This window comes from Gekko japonicus, unplaced genomic scaffold (genome assembly GCF_001447785.1).
Source record: "Gekko japonicus isolate JY-2015 unplaced genomic scaffold, Gekko_japonicus_V1.1 scaffold158, whole genome shotgun sequence".
Taxonomy (NCBI): Eukaryota; Metazoa; Chordata; class Lepidosauria; order Squamata; family Gekkonidae; genus Gekko; species Gekko japonicus.
Genome location: NW_015170279.1, coordinates 627,458 through 649,213, shown reverse-complemented (window position 1 = coordinate 649,213; position 21,756 = coordinate 627,458). Strand labels below are relative to the sequence as shown.

Genomic DNA, 21,756 nt, shown 5'->3' with positions numbered 1-21,756 from the left:
GGACCAACTGGGCAGATTCCACATTCCCTGTGGTACAATGAGGTGCCTGTGGGGCCCGCTTCAACACAGTGACGTAGAAACATTCCAAATAAATAAGTAAAGTGGAGTGACAATGCCAGAAACTGGGCAATAAGAAGGCAACTGTGCATTTACACACACTGCCAGGTGTAGGAATAAAGTGCCTATATTTGGACAAGAGCCAAAAATTTCCTCCCACTCTTCACTGGATTAGAAATGGAGGGAGATATGGGAATAAGAGAGAGAGAGAGGAAAAATGGGGGGCGTTAAAGTATAAAATAAAATGCTGCAATTTAAAGAATGTGAAAAAACTGTAAAAATGGTTGCCATGTAAATGTGCAAGTTTCAGATAAAGTTCAGCCAAACATCCGTCATTTCAGTGGGAGAGGCATGCCCATTCACTACCATTAAAAGATCAACAAGACTTAGCTTCAGAGGCACTGCATGTATCCCATGTGTAGAGCAAGCCCACCAATGACCGCCAAACACAAACACTCAGTCATTGTTCTGATTGTCCCAATCATTTCATCCACCCACCAATCTTAAGAATTTTCTAATCACTGTTAACAGTGAGGGCGAGTTGACATGGTGGTGGAAACGGCCATCAAGTCACAGCTGATTTATAAAGACCCTGCAGGGTTTTCAAGGCAAGAGACTTTCAGAGGTGGTTTGCCATTGCCTGCCTCTGCATCATGACCCTGGTATTCCTTGAAGTCTCCCATCCAAACATTAGCCAGGGCCGACCCTGTTTAGCTTCCGAGATGCGACAAAAGCCGGCTAGTCTGGGCTATGCAGGTCAGGGCATACTATGTATTTAATAAAGGAAGAGAGTCACCATGTTCTAACAGTCTGTGAGACACACATATTTACATCTTCCAAGTCTGGAAGAAACTGATCAAATCTTCCCTCCCTTGCTGGAAGGGCCAGAGTCCTCCTCCCGCTGTGTCAGGGTCATACATTATTGGCGGGGTGTGTTTACCACTTTCTTCATGTCTGAATCCTTGCTAAAGTGGTGATTCTGGGTAAAATGCGGGTGAGGTCCACAACAGTCAACATTTGCAAGATGGATTTTTTTACTGTTCTAATACCTGACCTTGACCTATGGAAGCCAGCTATTATGTAAAACCCTCTGTCATGGCCCTTGGTAGCCAGTCCCCTTACAACAAAATACACCCATCTCTCCAGCAAAACTGGCCAAAAATCATTCAGTGAATGTAGGAAGTAGACATGGTCCTGGAGCTCTACAAAGATTACCGCCAGCAGGAGGCTGTTTAGAGACATGAGGAATACACTACTGGCACTGGACAGCGGAAGGGGTGGTGGGTAGAGAGAAGGGTTCTGAACTCTAGCCTCCTGGTTTGCTTATTAGCAGGCTATGCTTACCGTGATACAAGAAGGCTATGCATGCAGGAGTACCAGGGGAAAGCAAGCCAACAACACTGACCCTGTTGGCAGAAAGCTAATTTATGAATCACTTACAGTCCTAGATTAATGTAATTCCTGTCCTCTCCTTGAAAGGCGCTAAGGTTTTTCCTTGACTAATTTGCATGCAGTTTTCCTCTCTTATCTGAATCTCCCTGCCCTTATCAAAAACATGCTATCACAATTTGGACTCCTACCCTTCCACGCAATCCTGCTGACAGGCACAGACACACACAAACACCGCAACAAGCAAAGCATTAAATGGCCGCTTTACGGAGAAGTGAACAGACTCAGACCATGTCTCATTTACACAAGCCATTTGATTTTATGTTCAACAATACCATTTATTCATTGATGCCTAGGGTTGTCAACCTCCAGGTGGTGGCTGGAGGCCTCCTGGGATTACCGCTGATCTCCAGATTATAAGGAACACTTCACCTGGAGCAAATGGCTGCCTCGGATGCACAGTTCCCTCTAAGCTGTGCTAGAGGGCGCTGGCACACAAAGTTTTCACAGGCAGTTCAGGGCTTGTGAGCTTCTGTTCACAAGATATTTCCCCTCCACTGGAAAAAATGGAGAGTAAGGGTGCCTCCTTCTGGGGCCCATAGAATTGGACCCCAGTCCAATCTTTTTTAAACTTGTGAGGGCTTTGAGAAGAGGCACCAGCAGCTGTGCTGCAAATTTGGTGCCTCTACCTAAAGAGCCTCCTCAGAGCCCAATATACCCCCAGATTGATTCTCCATTATAACCTATGGGACCTATTGACAATAATGGTCCCCATAGGTTACAATGGGGTCAGGAAAAATTATTAGGTTTTTTTGCACACCCGTATTATGCTTTTCAGTATGATATGTAAGCTGCCTTGAGTCACAGGGAAAAGTGGGATATAAATATTTGAATAAATAAGTAGTTTGGGCAGGTTGATAACATTTAAGCAACTTCTTGTTAGTTAGGTTAGGCAGAGCTCTGACAGTGATTGATCCTCCTCTGTTAAGCATAAGGCGACGATCCAAGGCTAGGTCTACCAATACAGTGGACTGGGGTGGGTGAAATTTAATTTGATTCTGTTTTTTCTTATAATATTTAAATTATTCTTAAAATATAATTTAAATATAACTTAAAAGAGTTTATTCTGAGATTTTTAAAAGGTTATGGAAGTAATCTTCGAAAAAACTAATTTACACGATAGTCAAAAGTATGCTTGCTCTCAACTTTAATGCTACTAGCTCTTTTCGCTCACGAGGTAGAATTCCTGCTCACAACACTGTGGAGCTTAGAGGGAAGGTGGACTCTATGGCAGTATACCCCACTGAAGTCCCTGCACTCCACAAACCCCACTCTCCTCAGGTTCCACCCCCCAAATATCCAGGTATTTCCCAACCCAGAGCTGGCAACCCTATATTCCTGCTTTCCCCCCACAATGCAGACTCCAATGTACATAATTTTCCTCTTCTCCACTTAATCCTCACAGCAACCTTGGAGGGTAGGTTAGGCTGAGAGTGTGATACTGGCCCTAGGTCACCCAGCATGTTTCCGTGGCAGAGTGGGCATTCCAACCTGGGATTCTCAGATCCCATTCCCTAACCACTACACCACACTGACACTCACCCTACCTTTTTGCAGTCTCAGGAAGTGGTCAGAGCTAAGACTTCCAACATTCTAAGTGAGAAAGTAGCCAATTACTGTATGCAAATACTTCAGAAGAGGCAGGAGTGGCAGAAACATGAGGTATTCCTGGGCCCTGTTGACTGGGTTGAGGGACTTTGTACACACCTACTGTCATGAGTGTGAATTCTCACACCACACCCAGTTTCAGCACTACATTACTCATGTTAAATCAAAATGGAACAATGTACTCCCCAAAAGCATAGTTGATAACCAGTCAATAGATATGACTTCAGTCATGGGTAACAGGTCTGTTTTGATTACTGAAAAAGAAAACCCACACTGAAAAAGAGTTACAGAAAACATGTGACCACCACCCTTCCCATTTTGACACAAACACATTCCCCGGCAGGAAGTTAAAGACTGTTCTTACGATCCAGGATATTCAATATAAAACATAATGTGTGGAACAGCAGTCTGGGGCCATTTGCACAGCCTTGTTGATAGGTATGCTTGGAAATGCCACATTCTTACTGAATGTGATTCCTTGTTGAAAGTGGAGTTTATTCTCAAGCGTCTGTATTTCCACATAAAGGCCAATTTATTGAAAATGATTGTTTCTATTTTTAAAAGAAACATGCCAAAACATCTATCAACAGGGGGTTTAATGTTATTCCAATGGCCCAAAGTCGCTTTTCAGCAAAGGATACTTTGCATTTGCGGGTTATCTTGATGAGCAATCCACCCCCTCCTAGTGAATGTATTTGTGTGCTTAAAGTAAAGAGTGTATCAATTAAGTGTTTGCATAATCCTGTGCCAAAGATACTTAAATTTCTATTTTGCCCCAGGACTAAGGGCAGTCGACAAGTTTTACAGAAGACTGCAGAATGGCAAAATGACTGAAATTGGTCGTATGAACGCATAAAGTTGTTGTATACCAAGTTGGACCATCACTCTATATAACCCAGTACTGCTTACTTTGAGTAGAAGAGGTTGTCTGAATTCCCAGAAAGAGGTCTTTCCCAGGCCTGCTACATGGACCCCTTGCAATTGCAAATTTTGGTGTAGTGGTTAAGTTTGGTGTAGTGGTTAAGTGTGTGGACTCTAATCTGGGAGAACCGGGTTTGATTCCCCACTTCTCCACTTGAACCTGGATGGATGGCCTTGGGCAAGCCATAGCTCTGATAAGAGCTGTTCTTGAAAAAGAGCAGTTTCTGTCAAGAGCACTCTCAGCCCCACCCATCTCACAGGGTGTCTGTTGTGGGGAGGGGAAGGGAAAAGGAGTTTGTAAGCCGCTCTGAGACACCTTTGGGGAGTGAAGGGCGGGGGGAAAATCCAATCTCTTCTTCTTCAAATGTGGGGGATTAAACTCAAGGCATTCTGCGCACAAAGCGTGTGTTCTGCCACTGAGTTACAGGGCTCCCCTGATGACTGTCTCTTTGGCTCACACCTAGAAGCCAACTTTCACCCACAAAAGGTGAAAAGCCTATGCTGTCAGAAGTGCCGAAGAGTCAAGTCTGCCACCAAGCACATTCACAGCAGTGAATAAGTGCCACTTGCTGCTTTTTATCATTCTAATAAATTAATGCTTCAAAATAAATATGTGACAAACATTAAGTGGCGTATTGATCAAGTTTGTGTCTAGTTAAACGACAAACCTGATTTTACATCTGACAAATAGAGGGAACCATTTGACTAATAATTCCCATAACGCAGTTAGAACTGATTGCTGTAGTTCAGTGAAACTAGCCGTTCCAATAGAATTTGCATTGGGGAGTAAACCTGAAGCTGACTGTGAATGGGGCCAAACTCTGTTTGCTATACACGGACTTGTTTGGTAACTAGTCCATTGCACTTTACATCACATACAGCCCTAATTCAAGTGTCAGGAGTGTGTTCTTTGTTTGCTCAGCAATGTAATTGTTAAATAAATAAGAGTCTGTTATGTCACTGTCACAGAGAACATCCAAAATTCGGCAAATGACAACATTCAAACACTAATAAGCCTAGATGTATTTAAGTTAATTTCCATCTTTCAGGTCTACAAGAAACGAGGCAGCCGATCCACAAAAATAATACAAGGACAGACAATCTTCTTTAAGTGACTGTCAGTGTTCTCTAATGTAGCTTCAAGTTCTCAGATATTCACAAAAACTGTCTTATATAGTTAGCTTTCAAATATGAATGTGTTTTGCATCTATTACTCTTTGAGAACGAAAATGGCAACTACTCAGTACGTGCCAAGTTCCCTCAAAGAAACAACAGGAGCTAAAAATGGAGATAAGCCTTGCTGCTCTTTCCAAATGTTGCTCCCACTGATCTAGAGGTCATCTCTCATTCCCCCACTTCTTTTGTACAGTTCTTTTCCAGGTTCCATTGCCAATGGCTGATCGGCCTAGTTGGTGGATCCTAACTCACATTCAATTCAAAGGATTGTCCAGACTCTCGTGTATATCGCTCGGGTCCCTTGATACCTCACTTAGCGCTCAATACAGTTTTGTCATAACATCCCACTGCACAATTTACAGGTGGTGCTTACTCTCCACAACAGCACTGGAAATCACCATTTGAAGGGGAAGCCCTAGATGCGAGGTGTTGAGTCTGTGTCCGGAGGCGACCACCCCACCTCCACACTTACCTCCCTCCAAAGCTTGGGACAACAAGGAAGCAGAGGCGCATGGGGAAAGTGATGGCTCTGTGGTGGTGACAGAATCAGGGGAGAGTGATCTCCCACCACCAGAGAACATCCTGAGCGGAAGGGGCATCACAGACACCAGGAACAAGGGGCCCGGAGGCCTAGTTATGGTGGAAACATGTTGGCCGGCCCCACCCCACGCCCAGAGTAAGGCAAAGGGGTGGGAACAAGGAGCGGCACCATCCTGTCCTGAATGGCAGGAGACGGGGCCCGTATTGGAGGGAGGAGGGAGCAGTTTGCAGGTGGAAAGGGAGGAAGGGCAGGGATTGGAGCATTCGGAGCAGTCTAGCCACAGGAAGGGGGATTTAAATGGGAGGCAAATGGCGGGATGGGGAGGAAGAGCATGCTTCCAGCTTTGGGATGTGAAGCCAGTGTGGAGTGGACCTTCTGCCGGGAGGAGGACCTCAGGTGATTGCAAAATCCCCTTCTCTGGCATATTCTGAGGTCCAGCCCAGTCAACTGAGACAAGTCCCGCTCTGGAGGGCTCTACTGCTCGGAACTCTGAACAGGTGCCCACACGACCCGACAGTCTGATTTTATGGCAAACTACAAATCACATAAAACAGGGGAGGAAAATGGAATCCGAAAGAAGAGGGAGATAAGTTTGTAAACCTCTGACCCATGACTAGCAGCTTGAATCACTCTGACTAGTCTGAGCTTGTCAGAGCTTGAAAGTTAAGCAGCGTTGGCCATAGTTAGTATTTTGATGGAAGGCCACCAAGGAAAACCATGGATGCTATGCAGAGGAAGGAAATAGGCAAACCATCTCTGTTCATCTCTTGCTTTAAAAACCACATGAGGGTTGACACAAGTCTGTTGACATGGCACTTAATTATTATTAACCCATGACTGAATTACCTGACTCAGGCCCGTATGTGGAAGCTATTGTTTGTGTACAATATTTTCTGTCCTAAAAGTGATTTTTTTTTTCAAAGTGAACATTTCAAGAGCATGTAGAAAATACACAAGTAGCAATTAGAAGCATTATAGAAATAGGTATGCTATGGCCTGGTGGCAAAAAACGTGATACACGTTGCTGAGTGAGTCACAAAGTGTTGCTACAGAAGCGTGTGGAATGGGAAGGGGGCTGCTGTAACTGAAGGTAAAATAGGAATAACAGGACAGCTTTCTTTGAACAAAAATGCTTAAAAAATCTCTCTCAAAGAAAATATGCTAATCATCCTAGGAAAGTGGAAATGAACTACTTAAAGAGTACCAGAAAAACAGGTAGAAAGCAACTCGGGGTGGGGGGGAGAAGAATAGGTTCATCACTAAATTCTAAATATCCACACACTACGGGGAGGGGGGGGGGTCATGGCTACATAGTGCAGCAGAAGGTCCCAACTCAAATTCCTGGAATCCCGAGAAACAAGGATTTCAGTGCTGGGATAGAGTCTGAGAACTGTTGCCAGCCACAGCAGACAATACTTGGCTATCTGGACCAGCTATCTGACTCCAGATCAAGCGGCTCCATGGGTTCATTGATATTATATCACCAACTTTCACAGAGTACACGTAATGCAAAGGGCTATACACAAAACATGGGTTTAATTTTTTTAAAAAAATTGTTTCACTTAATGACACAATGCAGCTAGGCTAAGTTACAAGAGCAGAGAAAGACTGTAAGAATGGATTTGGTGAAGAAAAGCAGTCCAAAGCCTCTAAAGGGGCCCCCTGTCACTTCCTCTTTCCTACAGCACTCAGTTGGAGAATGGTGCTCATTCCCCCCATCCAGCACGTGCTCACAGACTAAACAAGGAGGGTGACAGTTACAACTCAAGTCGTTCTGGAGTAAAACACCAGACTCCTCAGGCCTGCATGTTTTGGGACTGCCCTTCTTCTCTGCCCATCTTCCTCCCCACAGCATGGATACTGAGGGGAAAGCACTCCAAGCGGCAATTGAACCCGACTTCACATATGGCTCTTATGCTCCGGGAGGAGCAAGCTTGGCAGAAACAGTATTACTGGGGCACAACGGCAGTTCTGCCATGGAGCCACGGCTATACTCGGGCACCGTAATAAACTGCAGTTGACTCAAACCCCAGTTAGTTGCATGATACCAAATCAGGATTTGAAACTGGAGTTCACAGCTGCTTAATTAAACCACAATTTGTGGTTTGCTGTGATAGCTGAATTCACGGTACAGTTTGTTATGGAGCGCCACCCCTTGCAGTAGCCTTGGCAACAGAGATAGGAGTACAGTAATAAACCACAATCCACAAACCAGACTGGGCAACCACCTCCTAATTCACTTGAGGTACAGGCAAATCTGCAGAAAAAGCAAACATTTACTGGAGCAAAGTCTGACCTTGTGCACCTCTATCAAAATGAATGAATCAGTCAAAGCAGTATGGTGCACTCCCATCTCAGAGGCTGCTACTATATGCTCAGGATTCAGTGAAAGGCCTATATGTCAAATGAACGTTTCTTAACAGAGCTAAAGTTCCTACTCATTAAGAAAGATCAAGACAGTTAAAAAGAGAACAAGGTTTCAAATGAAATGTGGGTAGAGACATTTATGTATAAAAGGCTAGGAAGACTCAAACAGTACCCATATTTCTGTCACCCTTTATATTCACTGTTCATTCAAAATGGCATCTTTTAATGCAAAAGCCTATATATAACAGAAGTTAATGTTCTCCAATAGCGATAAATTACGGTTGGGGGTGGGCTGGGTTACGTGAGCTTAAAATCCCAACCATTACACTGTATTAACTTTACTTTAAAGCACCGTCTATCATTCCAATTACACAAAATGCCACTGCATAATTTCAGCAGCTAACCTGCAAATGCCTGGTACCTTAGGCCCATTTATATATCGTGGCAAAGGCACAGGAGCACAGGCCTACTGGTACAGTCCAGCTGTGTCTGGACTATGGCACTTTAGGCTACAGGGAGAGGCTCACAGGATGGAATGCACCACTATATACAGAAAGCTAGCATGTCCAGGAGAAGGGTTGACTAGAGCTTGCTTCCTGACAAGACAGTTTGCCTAGGCACAATTGCCATTATGTCAGCCAGCCCCTTGCAGCATGGTGTCACAGCCCAGACACAGACGTATCACATCAGTGAGGCCTAGGCCCTTCCCACATGCCGTTCAAACATCATTTGCACCATATATTTTGGTTCCTCAGTGAAGACATTCCTGGCAGCAGACAACACCACAAGGAACCCGCTCGCACGTGACTGCAATAATAGGAAGGTTTTTTGCACCAAACTTTGGTTGTTTCTTGACTCAAATTATGATCTTCCACAGCCTGTCATGCTTCAACAACCGTTTACTGCTGACCTCAAGCTGACTTAATGAAATGCCCTGCCAAACTCACCTTAGGGAAACATTTTTTTTCTGTGACACAGTAAGGAAAGGAGAGTAAGTAAATATTTACCCCATCTGGCAGCGCCCTCCAGCATACAGCACTGACAAACTCATTTGTGTCGTCCTCCTTCCGGTCCTTGTCCAGAACGCTTTTGACAGTGTCAAATTTGAAGGTTAGCAGTGTCTTTGAGAGACCCTTGTAGTACAGGTAGAGGGAGTTATTTTCACTTCCTACAGTTAACAGAGAGAGAAAGAAAGAGACACATTGGCAACGTGTGGGAGATTCCTAAAGATCCGTACGACATTAACCCTATCCCACTCCTCATGCAGCCAATCAAAAGCCACCTGTTCCAGCTATAGCAGAGAACTCCAAGACAGGAATGAGCAACATCACTAACAATAAATGTAGTACAGCAGATACATAAAATCCAGGTGATGCAATGAAAAGAAGAAGAAGAGATTGGATTTATCCCCCGCCCTTCTCTACCCAAAGGAGTCTCAGAGCGGTTTACAAACTCCTTTCCCTTCCCCTCCCCACAACAGACACCCTGTGAGGTAGGTGGGGCTGAGAGAGCTCTTGACAGAAACTGCTCTTTTTCAAGAACAGCTCTTATCAGAACTACGGCTTGTCCAAGGTCATCCAGCAGCTGCGTGTGGAGGAGTGGGGAATCAAACTCAGTTCTCCCAGATGAGAGTCCGTGCACTTAACCACTACACCAGTGTCAACATACAAGACAGTGGTTTTCAAGGCCAATTCTGTTTTACAGGGTCTAAAACACAAAGCATCATTTTCAAGATGCTACACTATGTTTTTGTTCTTCAGTGGCAAGTTCATTCTGCTTTGCTTAAGACAGCAGAGTTTAAGGAGGAGTCTAATAAGGTGGAAAGGATTCAGAGGCAAGCTAAGAAAGGTAATGAAATGTCTGGAAAGGGCATCTTATAAGGTTGAATGGAAAGTATTTGGTTATTTTTCAGATACAGAAAAGAGCAATAATGGGAAGACAAAATGACCCGCTCAAATATTTTAGATAGGCTCTAAAAGAATGACGGGTGATTATTCTTCAGTACTTTTGAATTACAGTATATTACATAGTTAAACGTGAAGAAAAAAATCATAGTTTCAAAAAATAGTTTGTCACTGAAACAAACTACCTACGAGAGAATTGTGGAATTTCCATCTCAGGTTTCTTTTTAAAAGGTGGGACAGACAGTTGGTGAGGATGCTTCAAGAGTACCAAGTATATAAGGAACAGGGGATTGGATCATTGGGTCTCTTCCAGTTATATGATTTTATAATTCCATAACCCAGGTGATCTTGACAAGTCAAAGATCACAGAAAGGCTATTGGTGCTCAGACAGTAAAGATGACTAAAAGAAATTTCGGCTTCTCTGATAACAAATTAATCAGGATTTGGGGAAGGAAGAGAGTAACGTAGTTATTGCATAGTCTTGCAGAGATGGAGAAGCAGAGACTGGTTTTAAAAGTAAGAATCACTCCACCTTGTATTTTAGTTTTAAGACTGTGCTGAGATGTTCACGTAGCACAAGAACTTGAAGGAAACCTCATCAACTTTACCAGGATCTTCTGAAGACTGCCATTTGGTTCTAGGCTATCAATAGCTTTTGTGTTTAATCCTCTCAAAATGTTGGAGGGAGGAGAAAGAATGAGTAGTATCATTCACTGTTGCTTGAAATTGTCCCCAGATTAAATTTAAGATGCTGCACTGATTCCTCTCCTCTGTCTCCCTCCAGCACAAAATGGTTTACTTGGTTTCTGGAAAAAAAAAAACCCTATACAGAAAGACTTAGAGGCACTGCAGAAGATCTAAGCCAAACGTTCAAGCAAAAAAAGTGAATAGAGGAGATATTTGTCACAATCAACTCGGTAGGATTCCTCCATGAGAATCTGTACTGTTGCACTTATAGCAAATGCATCTGTGATAACCCTTTTAATGACGAAGTCCGCTTATTTTACACAAATCCCTATTCACAGGTACGTCAGGAACAGATTTTCTTCTAGATATTTACCAGGTTTGTAACATATTAGAGGGCAACGCTTACCCCTATGTGCTTTTATACCACTGTGCCCCACATACAGCTCTCGAGACGGACAGCACATTTTAGAGCCTTGTGTTGAATGGGTCTTTGACTTACCACAGGCAATATAATCTCCATTTGATGCCAAACCTACAAAATTCTTCTCATTGATATGACCTTTAAAGGACCGCAGGCAGTGTGGCTTTCCTACGTTCCACAGCTTTAGCTGACTGTCTGTTGACCTGAGGGGGGAAAACAGATAGCAGCCAACAAGTAATGTTAATTAACATTTTGTTAGGGCAGGCAAAAACGTCATGCACAGGCACCAGTGTGTCTCCTGACTGGGCCATGGACCAGATTCCCAGTGTGATCCTTCCATTCCCAAAATGGACTATACCAGAAAGCTGCATTCAACAGGACCACCCCCTAGTTTTTGCCAAAACTTTGGTCTCATTAGCATTTACCCAGGATTCCTAAGGGCAAATCTTCTGCTGGGTTTTTCTGTCCTACTTAATCCTGTGATAGAGATTAAAAAAAATGTGGACCTCCAGATCTACCACCTACAGACATCTAAACATAGCACAGCAAACACACATGAAGGTAAAAGAGTAAGAGGCTGCTAAGGCTGTGTGCTCACCTACTCTCACAACAATGCCTATATTTTACAAATGGAAGGAACAGTGACTTCTCCCTGGCAAGTTGGAGATGGCAAGGACTAGAATCCAGTTCCCTAAACTCTTGAGCAAATGTATGATTGGTTAGAACACATCGGTTTTTAAAAGGTTACAGTTATGGCCCAAAGGCAATGAGAACAACCCATCTAACAATCTGAACAATGCCAGTATATAAGGAGTGGATGAATTTCACATATACACAGAACAGACTCGTATGTCATAACCGAAAAGTTACTTCTGCTGCCTTTTTAAGAGCTCAGTGAAGTCTATATATTTATAGGGGGGAAATCAGATTTGATCTAAATCAGGTATTTTATTTAAACAAGATTTTGATTTAAGATTTCAGATACTGCCACTTATGAAAAATAATCTTTGGGGGGGAAATCTGAATGTTAGTTTACACTTACTTACAAACTCTTCAAAGTGAACTCTTAAGCCATTGGAAAACACAAAGAATTAGCACCTTCTTTTCTATGTAAAAGAACAAGTCACAGGAGAAAACATGTGACTAAGGATGGGTACAAACCGACTGATGAATTAAAAAGTTTGTCATGAATTTTGGCCTATTTGTGGTTCACAAAGCAATGTTTGTGAACTGAAGAACCACCACAAATGTCCACAAATGTTGGTGTAGTGGTGGCTTCAGAAGAGCAGAAAGCAGCGGTTTACCCCTGCTTTCTGCTCCCCATAAAAAGTTACGGGAAGCAGGCCTTCCGGTTTTTGGCGCTTCAGCGATGGCTGCATCTCTTGGCTCCTCCGAGAGACGTGTGCCATGAATCAGGGATTAGGAGAGAGTGTGATCGTGCACGCTCCCCCATGGAGCCCATAGGCAATGGGCTCCTAGCCAGGGGGCTTTGGAGAGCCCTACCTCCGGCCGTCAGCCGATACAGGGTGGCTAATCTCTGCCCCGAAGGTCCTGCCCTGATTCCCAGTATTGGATTCGAAGCAACCACCGGGACAAGCGTATGGAGGTTTGGCGATTCTACTATGCCTAGCGAGATCCCAGGGAGACCTGCTGGATCGTTTCTGAAGACGAATGAGTGAGTTTAAGTTAACACAAGACATTGGAGCTCTGTTGCGAAGCCCCCACAAACTAAAGCGGGAAGGGGGAGGGGACGCCCTACCCCCTCAAGCGATTGAACGAAGCGGGATGATGGGGGACTGAGCTAACAGTAGCAATGGATTACAGTACTTCTACTGTACTGTATCTAGATCAGAGAAATTTTCCAATAAAACTGTTTTCAGACCTTTGAGACCTTGGCAACTTTAATCGGTAAATGCAAACAACCCTCCAAGATGGCGATCGGAGGCTTTGAGGGAGGTGGAACGCAAGCTTCTCTCAGGAAGAAGAAAAATGGAGGGCTGGGTCAGCTGACCTAACCATAGACTCTTCCTATAGCATGAGGCAGGCCAGCTGGGGAAGGGGAGGCTTTTGAAGATGCCTCCCCCCCTTTCGTTTCCCCTTCTGACATCACTTCCGGTGATGTCAGGGGGCGTGGCATATGCTAATAAGCTATTATACTAATAGCCTATTAGATATGTCAATGAGCTCCTGCAGCTCTTTTTCTACGAAATGACTCCTGCTTCTAGGAAGTACAGAAGCTATTATATAAATTACTTTGATTTAAACCAGTCCACACTGGTGAATCAAAACACTAATTCAGCACTTGAAACATTAGTTTTTACTTGCGGAAACAGTGGATAACCCCTTATGCAAGGGTGAGATGTCACCAATACACTATCCCCTAATGCCCAGCCGTCAGAATTCTATGATTGCTTCTACATTTGCGCTGCTAGTCAGCTCATCAGGAAGGTCATTATATATATATATAAAGAAGCACTTAACCTTCAGGCTTGTGTGCCAAGCAATCTAGAATCTGATTTGTTATTTTTTGGGGTGGGGGAATAAAAAGAGGCCCTTAAAACCATTCCTTTAGCAACACTTTTAACTCGAGTGTTCATAAACAACCACTAATCAAACCTTTCCATTTATATAACCCAAGTTGGAACCTGCAAGGACTTGCAGGAAACATCTCATTTCCCCTTTCCCTATTATTTTCAGATGTTTCTGCAAACCTGGGCAGGGAGAGACTCAGTATAACAAAACAGGCTGATGGAAGCATAATACATAGGTCCAGCACCACAAGCACAGGTCTACCTCTTCAGTAGAAATTAAGCTGTTATTTTTATCAGTCATCCACCCTCCCCAGCCCCAGACACCACAAATTTGACTCAACTCCAGAGTAACCAGAGATAGGCTTCTGACACCTACTAGGAAACTACTACTCAGTGGTGTCTGTAAGAAGATTCCATCTTACATAAAACACCCTGAGCACTTTTCAAGAGGTAACCTCCTTTAGTTACTAGAGAGATGAACTACAGCCAGAAAGACTGAAATCCCATCACAGTGATGGCCTCAGTAACTGTCAGTGGACAAGTCACTTGTGGAATCAGTTCCCCACTTGCAATCTGGAAACAATTACCTACATTGCAGTGTCATTTTCAGGACAGAATGAGCTTATATAAAGCTGCCTTTACGATGAGTCAAGACCAGCCATAAGCCTAACCCTGTACCTCCTCCCTTGACTGTCAGTGGCTCTTCAGGGTCTAATTTGGATATGGATCACAGCGGATGGGAGGGGAAAAGGCACTTCAGTCTCACCCTCCTGTGCCATTTTCCCTATCCAAAATGGCCCAGGGAGGCATTATTTACTCCGTTGTTGGGCTGCACGTGCAACCCCCCCAATTGGGGCAAATAACACCCCTTACCCCCAATTGGGGCAAATAACACCTCTTCCCCGAGCAATTGCAAGTTGGGAAAATGGTGCAGGGGGACACTGAAGCCCCTTCCCTCCACCACCACACACCGGTGATATTAACCGGGACCTGTGGTGCTTTGGAAATAAATTCCCTGCAGATGCCAACTGACTGCAGAGAATGAGAGTCCAAACATACTGTGTCGTTTGGGGCTAATGAAGATGCCAAGGATTGAACCTGGAACCTTCTGTATGCAAGGTGTGCAAAATACTGAATATCCAGAGGGGGAAATCCAAGGCAGGAAGGAAAGTTTATCCTTCTTCAGAATCTGTTCACACATATTCCTCTACCTCCACGTACACAGAGGAATTGCATCCACTGCCCCTACCCCCAACACCTGCACATTCAGTTGAACACTGGCAGCAAGCCCACAAGCATATAACCTAAACATGAGTAGGTAATTCCATGCCATCAGGGCCCTGCTTTGAGCAGAGTGGAGGAGTCTACACATGAACATTCTGCACACATAAGGGCTTGAGGCAGATGTTGGCTGAATACACAAGTATATTTGTATGGGGGGGGGCAGGGCCAGTAGGCATGATCCCATTCCCTTCTATGGGCATTCAGTGTCCATATGGGTCAGTGTCTGAAGAGGGCTCTTGTAAGGATCTGAACTGTAGCAGAAGCAGTGGAATTTTTTTCCTTCAGATGTTTCAGTGGGGTGGCAGGTGTCTCCTATAAAAAGCAATCCTAGATGTTTTCAGGCTTTTCTTAATTATAAGAGGCACAGCCCAACAGTGGAAATGAAACACAAAATGAAAGGAGCCCCTGATCTTGGGGCTGTCCACAAGCTTCCCTAAAGTGTGCTCTCCTAAAAGGTAGTCACAGTGCAAAGGATCAGCGGGTTTGTAAATCAGTACCTGGAACTGATGAACCTTGTCCAAAGGGACCAGAGGTCAAAATGTAACACAATAAGGCAGAATGAATCAATGTGATCCATTAAAAAAAACAAAGCTAAGGTTGGAAAGAACTAATATTTTATCCCAGGAATTTTGTTGTTATTAATGCCGTTAATCACTGGTAAAGCTCTGCCGCCGCCAAGCTCTGGACATCAAATGCAAGCAAAAGCTGCCTTCTGCAATATTAAATTATAGCAAACTGCATGGGCGGGGAAGGAGGGAGAAGAGCCCGAGGTTTCTTCATAGCTCTCCCTTGCCGAGCTATTGCATCAACCAGATTTGACAGCTCTGTCAATATAGCTCCTAGGGCCATGGAACAAGCATTTACAAATGCTCATCTCTCAAGCAGGACATGCCCATTTTGTCCTTTCAAGGTCCCATTTATGCTGTTGCTCTGTGATCATGCAGGCAAAAGATCCTCTCTTTCCTCTTTACAAAGGAAATGTTCCCACTGCAAGTGATTAACAAATCAGCTCAATCTAAAGTTTTAAGAGAAATACTTCTCCTTTAATTGCTAATGATGCATGTGTGAGATCTGGACAGAGCAGGCTGCTGTAGTAAAATCTCAACCTGAATATTTTTACTTGTCTTACACAGTAATATGGCAACTTGAAGCCAACTTAAAGGTCATGTTATTACACTCAGATGTCAAAGAGAACGATATAATAATAATAATAATAATAATAATAACAGAAGTGTCCCACTTCCGCAAGACAGACATGCCATCAGGCACTGTGAAATGTGTTTGGAAATCTCAGCTATATCTTATGTTCTTAACTGGAGGTCTTAAGGCAAAAAAGGGAGGGAGATGAATACAGAACATGATGTAGGTAGTACTTAGCATTTGTATTTTTAAATGGTGTACAAAACACCCCTCAGCCGTTCTCAGGAGTCCGTACAACCATCTGTAAAATGAACAGTATTATCACCCCTGTATTGTAAGGGGTTTGTGTGGGAGGAAAGAAGCCTGAGATAATAGTGGCCGGCCTTGCTGTCCCCAGAGACCACCATCTGCACCAGAGATGGCAAGTTAAATAACAACCCTAAATTTATCCATTTTATAAAAAATTCTATCACTTTTGAGAAAATAACTCCTTTCTTCTACCCCAAGCAAATGTGTGCCAAAAATAGGTTTGCAGCTGTCTGATACCACCAGGGGGCACCCCTGCAATTCTTGGAACATCTGCCAGTTAAAATAACCTCACAACGGAGTAGGATGCACACTATTATCCATCCTTTAAATGGTCACCTGCAAATCTGATCAAAAAGAAATTCAACTGCTGCTTTCAAAATATATGACTGGATAGGAGCTTACAAAATTAAAGCAAATGTCCCATAATTCTATGCTTTTTCTTGAATTCCTCTGCGCTAATGAGAGATTGCGGAGCCAACAGAGGTGAGAAGTATCTTTATAATTATGATCTAACAAAAGCACAGCAATCTGTTGAGCAGAATGGTAGTTCGCACAAGCACATACCCCCACCCGCAAGCCATGTACAAACCAAGTTCTCTGACATTCACCAAGTGTCAGTGAGTGTAAATTCTTGCAACTTTGGAGAGAAATTACTTACGCAGAGACTATTTCCTCCCCACTAACAAACTTTGCGTACGAAACAGCCTTGCGGTGCCCTTTGAAGACCATGATTGGCTGCTTAGTGTTCCGAAGATCATAATAGTGAACACAGTGATCTATGGGAGAAAGGGGGGAAATATTCATGAGATATGGAAAAACTGTGTGGAAAGCCGTAAGCTCACATTCAATTATTTAAGCACCTGAATACGCACACAAAACTGGAGCATAATGACACCATCTGATCCCCCTCCCCATTATAGCTGAAAACACATGGATCAAATAGGCTAAATATCTTAGCTAACCCTTGAAAGGGAGAAAAGGGACAAGATTTTTGTTTGCACTTAACCCCTCTTTTATTTCTGCTTTAAAGCAAATTATCTGCCCATTCCTGGCTCCTCCTCCCTAATTAGAGGAAAAAAGCATTTCTCCTATTTAAAAAAGGGCAGATTACTGCTGCCCTTAACAACAATTCCACTGTTGCTCTGAAAGTGCTACCACAATCCGAATCCTTCAGAAGAATTACCAGTACATTTTTGTTTCTGCAGAGTTCCCCACAAAGCAATAACCAAGAAAAAAGTCAAATCCACAGTACAAAAGTCTCCTTAATTAAGAAATGTATTTAATCTTTCCACAATTTTGAGTTTCAGTGTCAGGTTTAATTAAAATATTTTTTTTGGGGGGGGATGCTGATCATTAACATGTGCCGAAAGATCTCTGAACCCTACCTAAATGTTAACTTGTCCCTTTTTGACAACCCTTAAGTTGGAATGACCACCACATGGAAAAAACTGCCACAAACCAGTGGAGATCCTTAAACATGATGCTGATGCAGTGTTTCCTGATCTTATAACCACAGATAAGAGAACTCCCCAAGGACTACATCCCTTTTCCATATCAGTATCAACCACGGCATCAGCACAGATACTTATGGTACCTGAAGTCCACTTTAAACTAGGATTTAAAGCCTGTTTCCAGATTTGCTTCACAGAAGTACAGTTACTGTTAACCTTGGTGCAGATGTTATGCTATACCATACTTAGCACTGCAATTTGCTTTAGTTGCCATTAGAGACTAATGAAGTGGAAACTGATAGAATGAGACAATGGATCCCCAAACACACAAAGAACTGGATCTGACAATGAGAAAATTGGATTCTAGGAGTCTCTTCATCTTAGTCTTCCTTGAAGAGAGAAAGGTTTCCTCTGATAGCGAAGTCTTCCTTTGTTGAAGAGGAAGACTTAGTGGAACAGAGTCTTGAGATCTAACCCTATATAAGGAAAAACCCTCTTGATCGAAAGGTCGGGAATTCTTGCTTTAGTAATGTAAGGCAGCAGCAAAGAAAAATGCATTCTACAGATATTTCAGCAGTAGCCCTAGATTTTTCTTTCACGATAACCATAAATTAGACTAACAAAGCTGGGAAGATTGCAGTCACCGATTATACTGTTATAAATGGTCACTGGCCTTATCTATATACATCTGAATTCTGCATAGCAAACTCCCAGACCATGAGAGTGTAGTATACAAAAAAGAAAAAGGAATCTACCCACTGAGGAAAATACTTCAAGCATCTAACAAAGGAGACTGTATTCCACAAAAGCTTATGCTGCCATAAATAAGGTCTCAATAGACTTGGTTGTTTTTGCCGCAACAGGCTAACATTGGCTACCTCTCTGGAAAAGGTCTTACTCGATAAGCTTTTCAAGCGATGTTGTACGAAAAACTGCCCTCTTTTTTTCCAGAGGGAATGCACAGAAGATACACTTGGAATGCTGCAGATTTCAGAAAACAAACTGACGACAGAAAGCATGACAAGAGGAGCAGAGACAAGCAACTGGATTAATACAGACAGGGATAGAAGTGTAGTGGGGCAAGAGCATCTGCTTGCAGTTTCTGAATTCACCTTCCTAAATCCTGCAAAAAGGGACTCCGTGCCCGATGGCATATGGCCCGGGCACAGCACGCCTGCCTGCATAGCCTACACAATCAATCAACTTCTGCTCTGATCAGTATGGGTCCAGGAAACTGTATGGCTGCAGGGTGCTAAATTTAGTCACTTAATTATTAATTGATTATCGCAGCCTCTATGGTGTCTGTGCCCAACTGAAGGTGGCTGGGTTTGTGGGTTTTTTTTTTGTTTTTTTTTACCAATCCCAAGTTGCAATTTTTAAGTAGATACATCAAGCCTCATGCTCATCACATTCATTAATGCCTGAACAGGTGGCCATGTTTCCTAATTAAAAAGATTCGCTCCCTCTTTCTCTCAGACCATATGGACCTTTCATTGAACAAGATAAAAAGTGCTACCTACGAAGGAAGCCAAGATCTTAAAGCGGGCTAAGTGAGAGGAATAAAAATCCCAGGTACCACACAGCAGAAACCTCTCAAATTGATTTACGATAGACTGAAACGCCTCACCGCTGGCATGGCTCCTGGCAATCCTGTCCATCTTGGACTGTATATTCAAAGGGCTCTAAAGCATTCAAACAACTCCAGCCATAATGAGTGCCAAGAGCAAGCCAGGAAAACAGCACTAGCTTTGCCAATGACTCTCAATCCCAGTCCATTCGTCTTCCCTCCCCTACCAGTCGGGCGCCTATTCCATTCAATCCTGATGTGGATTGCTAGCCCAAAACCAAGAATCACAGGCAGCAAATACTTTAAGTGTCATTAAGGAGCTGGGGGGAGGGGAACCGACACAATATTTAGCAGCTGCAGAACAGAGAAATATTTCTGATCCTCAAAACCAAGGGTTTTTGGGTTGTTGTTTTTTTGCCAAGATGTAGATCTGTATAATAATTGTTTAAATGCTTGTTGGAAACAGCGGCTTTATAGACCCAGTTTTCCTTGTTATTCCTAGTGCTGGAGAAACTTCCCTGGTGCCAGGACTTCTAAGGAGGCCTTCAGTGGGTTGGCCTCTCACCCTCTTCCCTTCTTACTGTGAGTTGCAGCCATAATAACCACACACGCTGGAATGGGAGATAGACAGAACCATCACAGACCAGGACCAGGGGATTCTAGCTCCGCATCATCTTCACACTCACAGCTGGGAGCCATACAGAGGACTCGTGTGGCTCCAGAGGCAACTAACCCGTCACAAGGGCTACGCCATCAGTGGATCAGCAATCAAAATACATTGAAGACCAAGAATTAGCTGTCACCTTTGAGAAACCCCTGCAGGACAGAAACAACAGTCTCCCTCACTCACTGTAAGACATGTGACTCTGTTTCACTAGATGCCTCCTTGAGCAGAGGTCCATCAGTGGCTATTAGCCACAAGGTATAGATAGGGGTTCTGGGGCAAGTGATGCTCTGTCTTCTTGGTGCTTGAGGGGGGTCAACAGTGGGAGGGCTTCTAATGTCCTGGCCCCACTTGTGGACCTCCTGATGGCACCTGGTATTTCTGGCCACTGTGTGACACAGAGTGTTGGACTGGATGGGCCTTTGGCCTGATCCAACATTGGCGTCTCTTATGTTCTTATGAGGTACTCATCAATCCCACACCGCAGAACTGCTCTTTAGCAATTTGCCTGGACTAACATCTGAACACTACCTAAACTTACATGTATCCAAGCTTTGCCTTAGGAAAGCAGCTTCCACTCTTCTTCTTTCTTTTTTTTTTAAATCCCCGGAGGGATATTTTTTATTTTGCAAATATTACAAAAACTACAAAGAAATATTAGGGAAGGGACTACAATTAAGGATAAAGGAAAGCAAACCACACTAAACTAAAACCCCAAGAGGAGGAGATCTTTTCACTGTTAGTAAAAATGTTAGTACAATTAGTTTTAATATCACAATATAATTGTAGAGTTCTTGCTTATAACAATTCGTTATTTATATGTTATTTTGTTAGTTGTTATGAGAGAAGTCTCTGATCATCTTCTTACTCATCGCTTCAAAAGGTCATTTTCCAAGTCTTTCTGCCTTTACTTCGGCTTTCTGTCTCTAAAATCGTATACCACTCTGGCAGGTCCAGCACCCTTTTCTGCCGCAGAATCCTAATCCGTTCCCAAGGTAGCAGAGTTACTAGACTTCGTTTCTTCCTCTTTGGACTCTTCATCTGTCCCCAGCTGATGTCTCAAAAATTCTTTAGCTTTAAAAGTGGAGTCTATCTTCTCTCTTCTATCGTTTAACTTAAAGATGACACCCTCCGGAACTGCCCACCTGTACGATATCCCATTAGTTTGAAGAAAAGAAATTAAGTCCTTATAATTTTTCCTCTTTTGTCTAATTTCAAATGGAATGTCCTTTAAGGTTTTGATGGTTACATTTCCCATTTTCAGTGGAGTTGCTGAAGTTGCTTTTAAAATGGCATCTCTGGTTTGTCTTCTTAAAAACCTAACCACTATTTCTCCAGGTAGGTTATTTTTTTTAATGTAATTGGAGTATGCCCTATAGACTGACTCCATTTCGTTTACCAGTTCATCCGCTGTTAAACCTACTACTGGAGTGATGACCTCACCAAGCACCCTCTTCAAGTCTTGCCGATCCATTTCAGGAACCCACTGAAACCTGAGAATCAGCTTAGCTTTTCCCATCTGTAGCTGCAAAACTCGATTCTCTTGGCAATTCTGCTTCGTTTCCACCTCTCCCAACCTTTTCTTCAACTTCTTGCTTGTGGTGTCTCTCTAATTTTTTCGTTTGCCTGCTCCACTTTTTTCTCTGTTTTGTTCAGCTGAAGCTGCTGTGCTACAAAG

General features: G+C 43.3%; 1 protein-coding gene across 2 annotated transcripts in view; it reads right to left on the bottom strand.

Annotated features, from left to right (window-relative positions):
• The window catches only part of RFWD2 (ring finger and WD repeat domain 2, E3 ubiquitin protein ligase), a 185,909-nt gene that overhangs the window by 33,259 nt on the left and 130,894 nt on the right, over positions 1–21,756 (bottom strand). For both annotated transcript variants that reach the window (XM_015417745.1, XM_015417746.1), the window contains exons 16-18: positions 17,055–17,172; positions 11,211–11,335; positions 9,127–9,287 (exon numbers count right to left, since the gene is read on the bottom strand). In XM_015417745.1, coding sequence (XP_015273231.1) covers positions 9,127–9,287; positions 11,211–11,335; positions 17,055–17,172 — 404 coding nt within the window. The remainder of the gene's footprint in view (positions 1–9,126; positions 9,288–11,210; positions 11,336–17,054; positions 17,173–21,756) is intronic.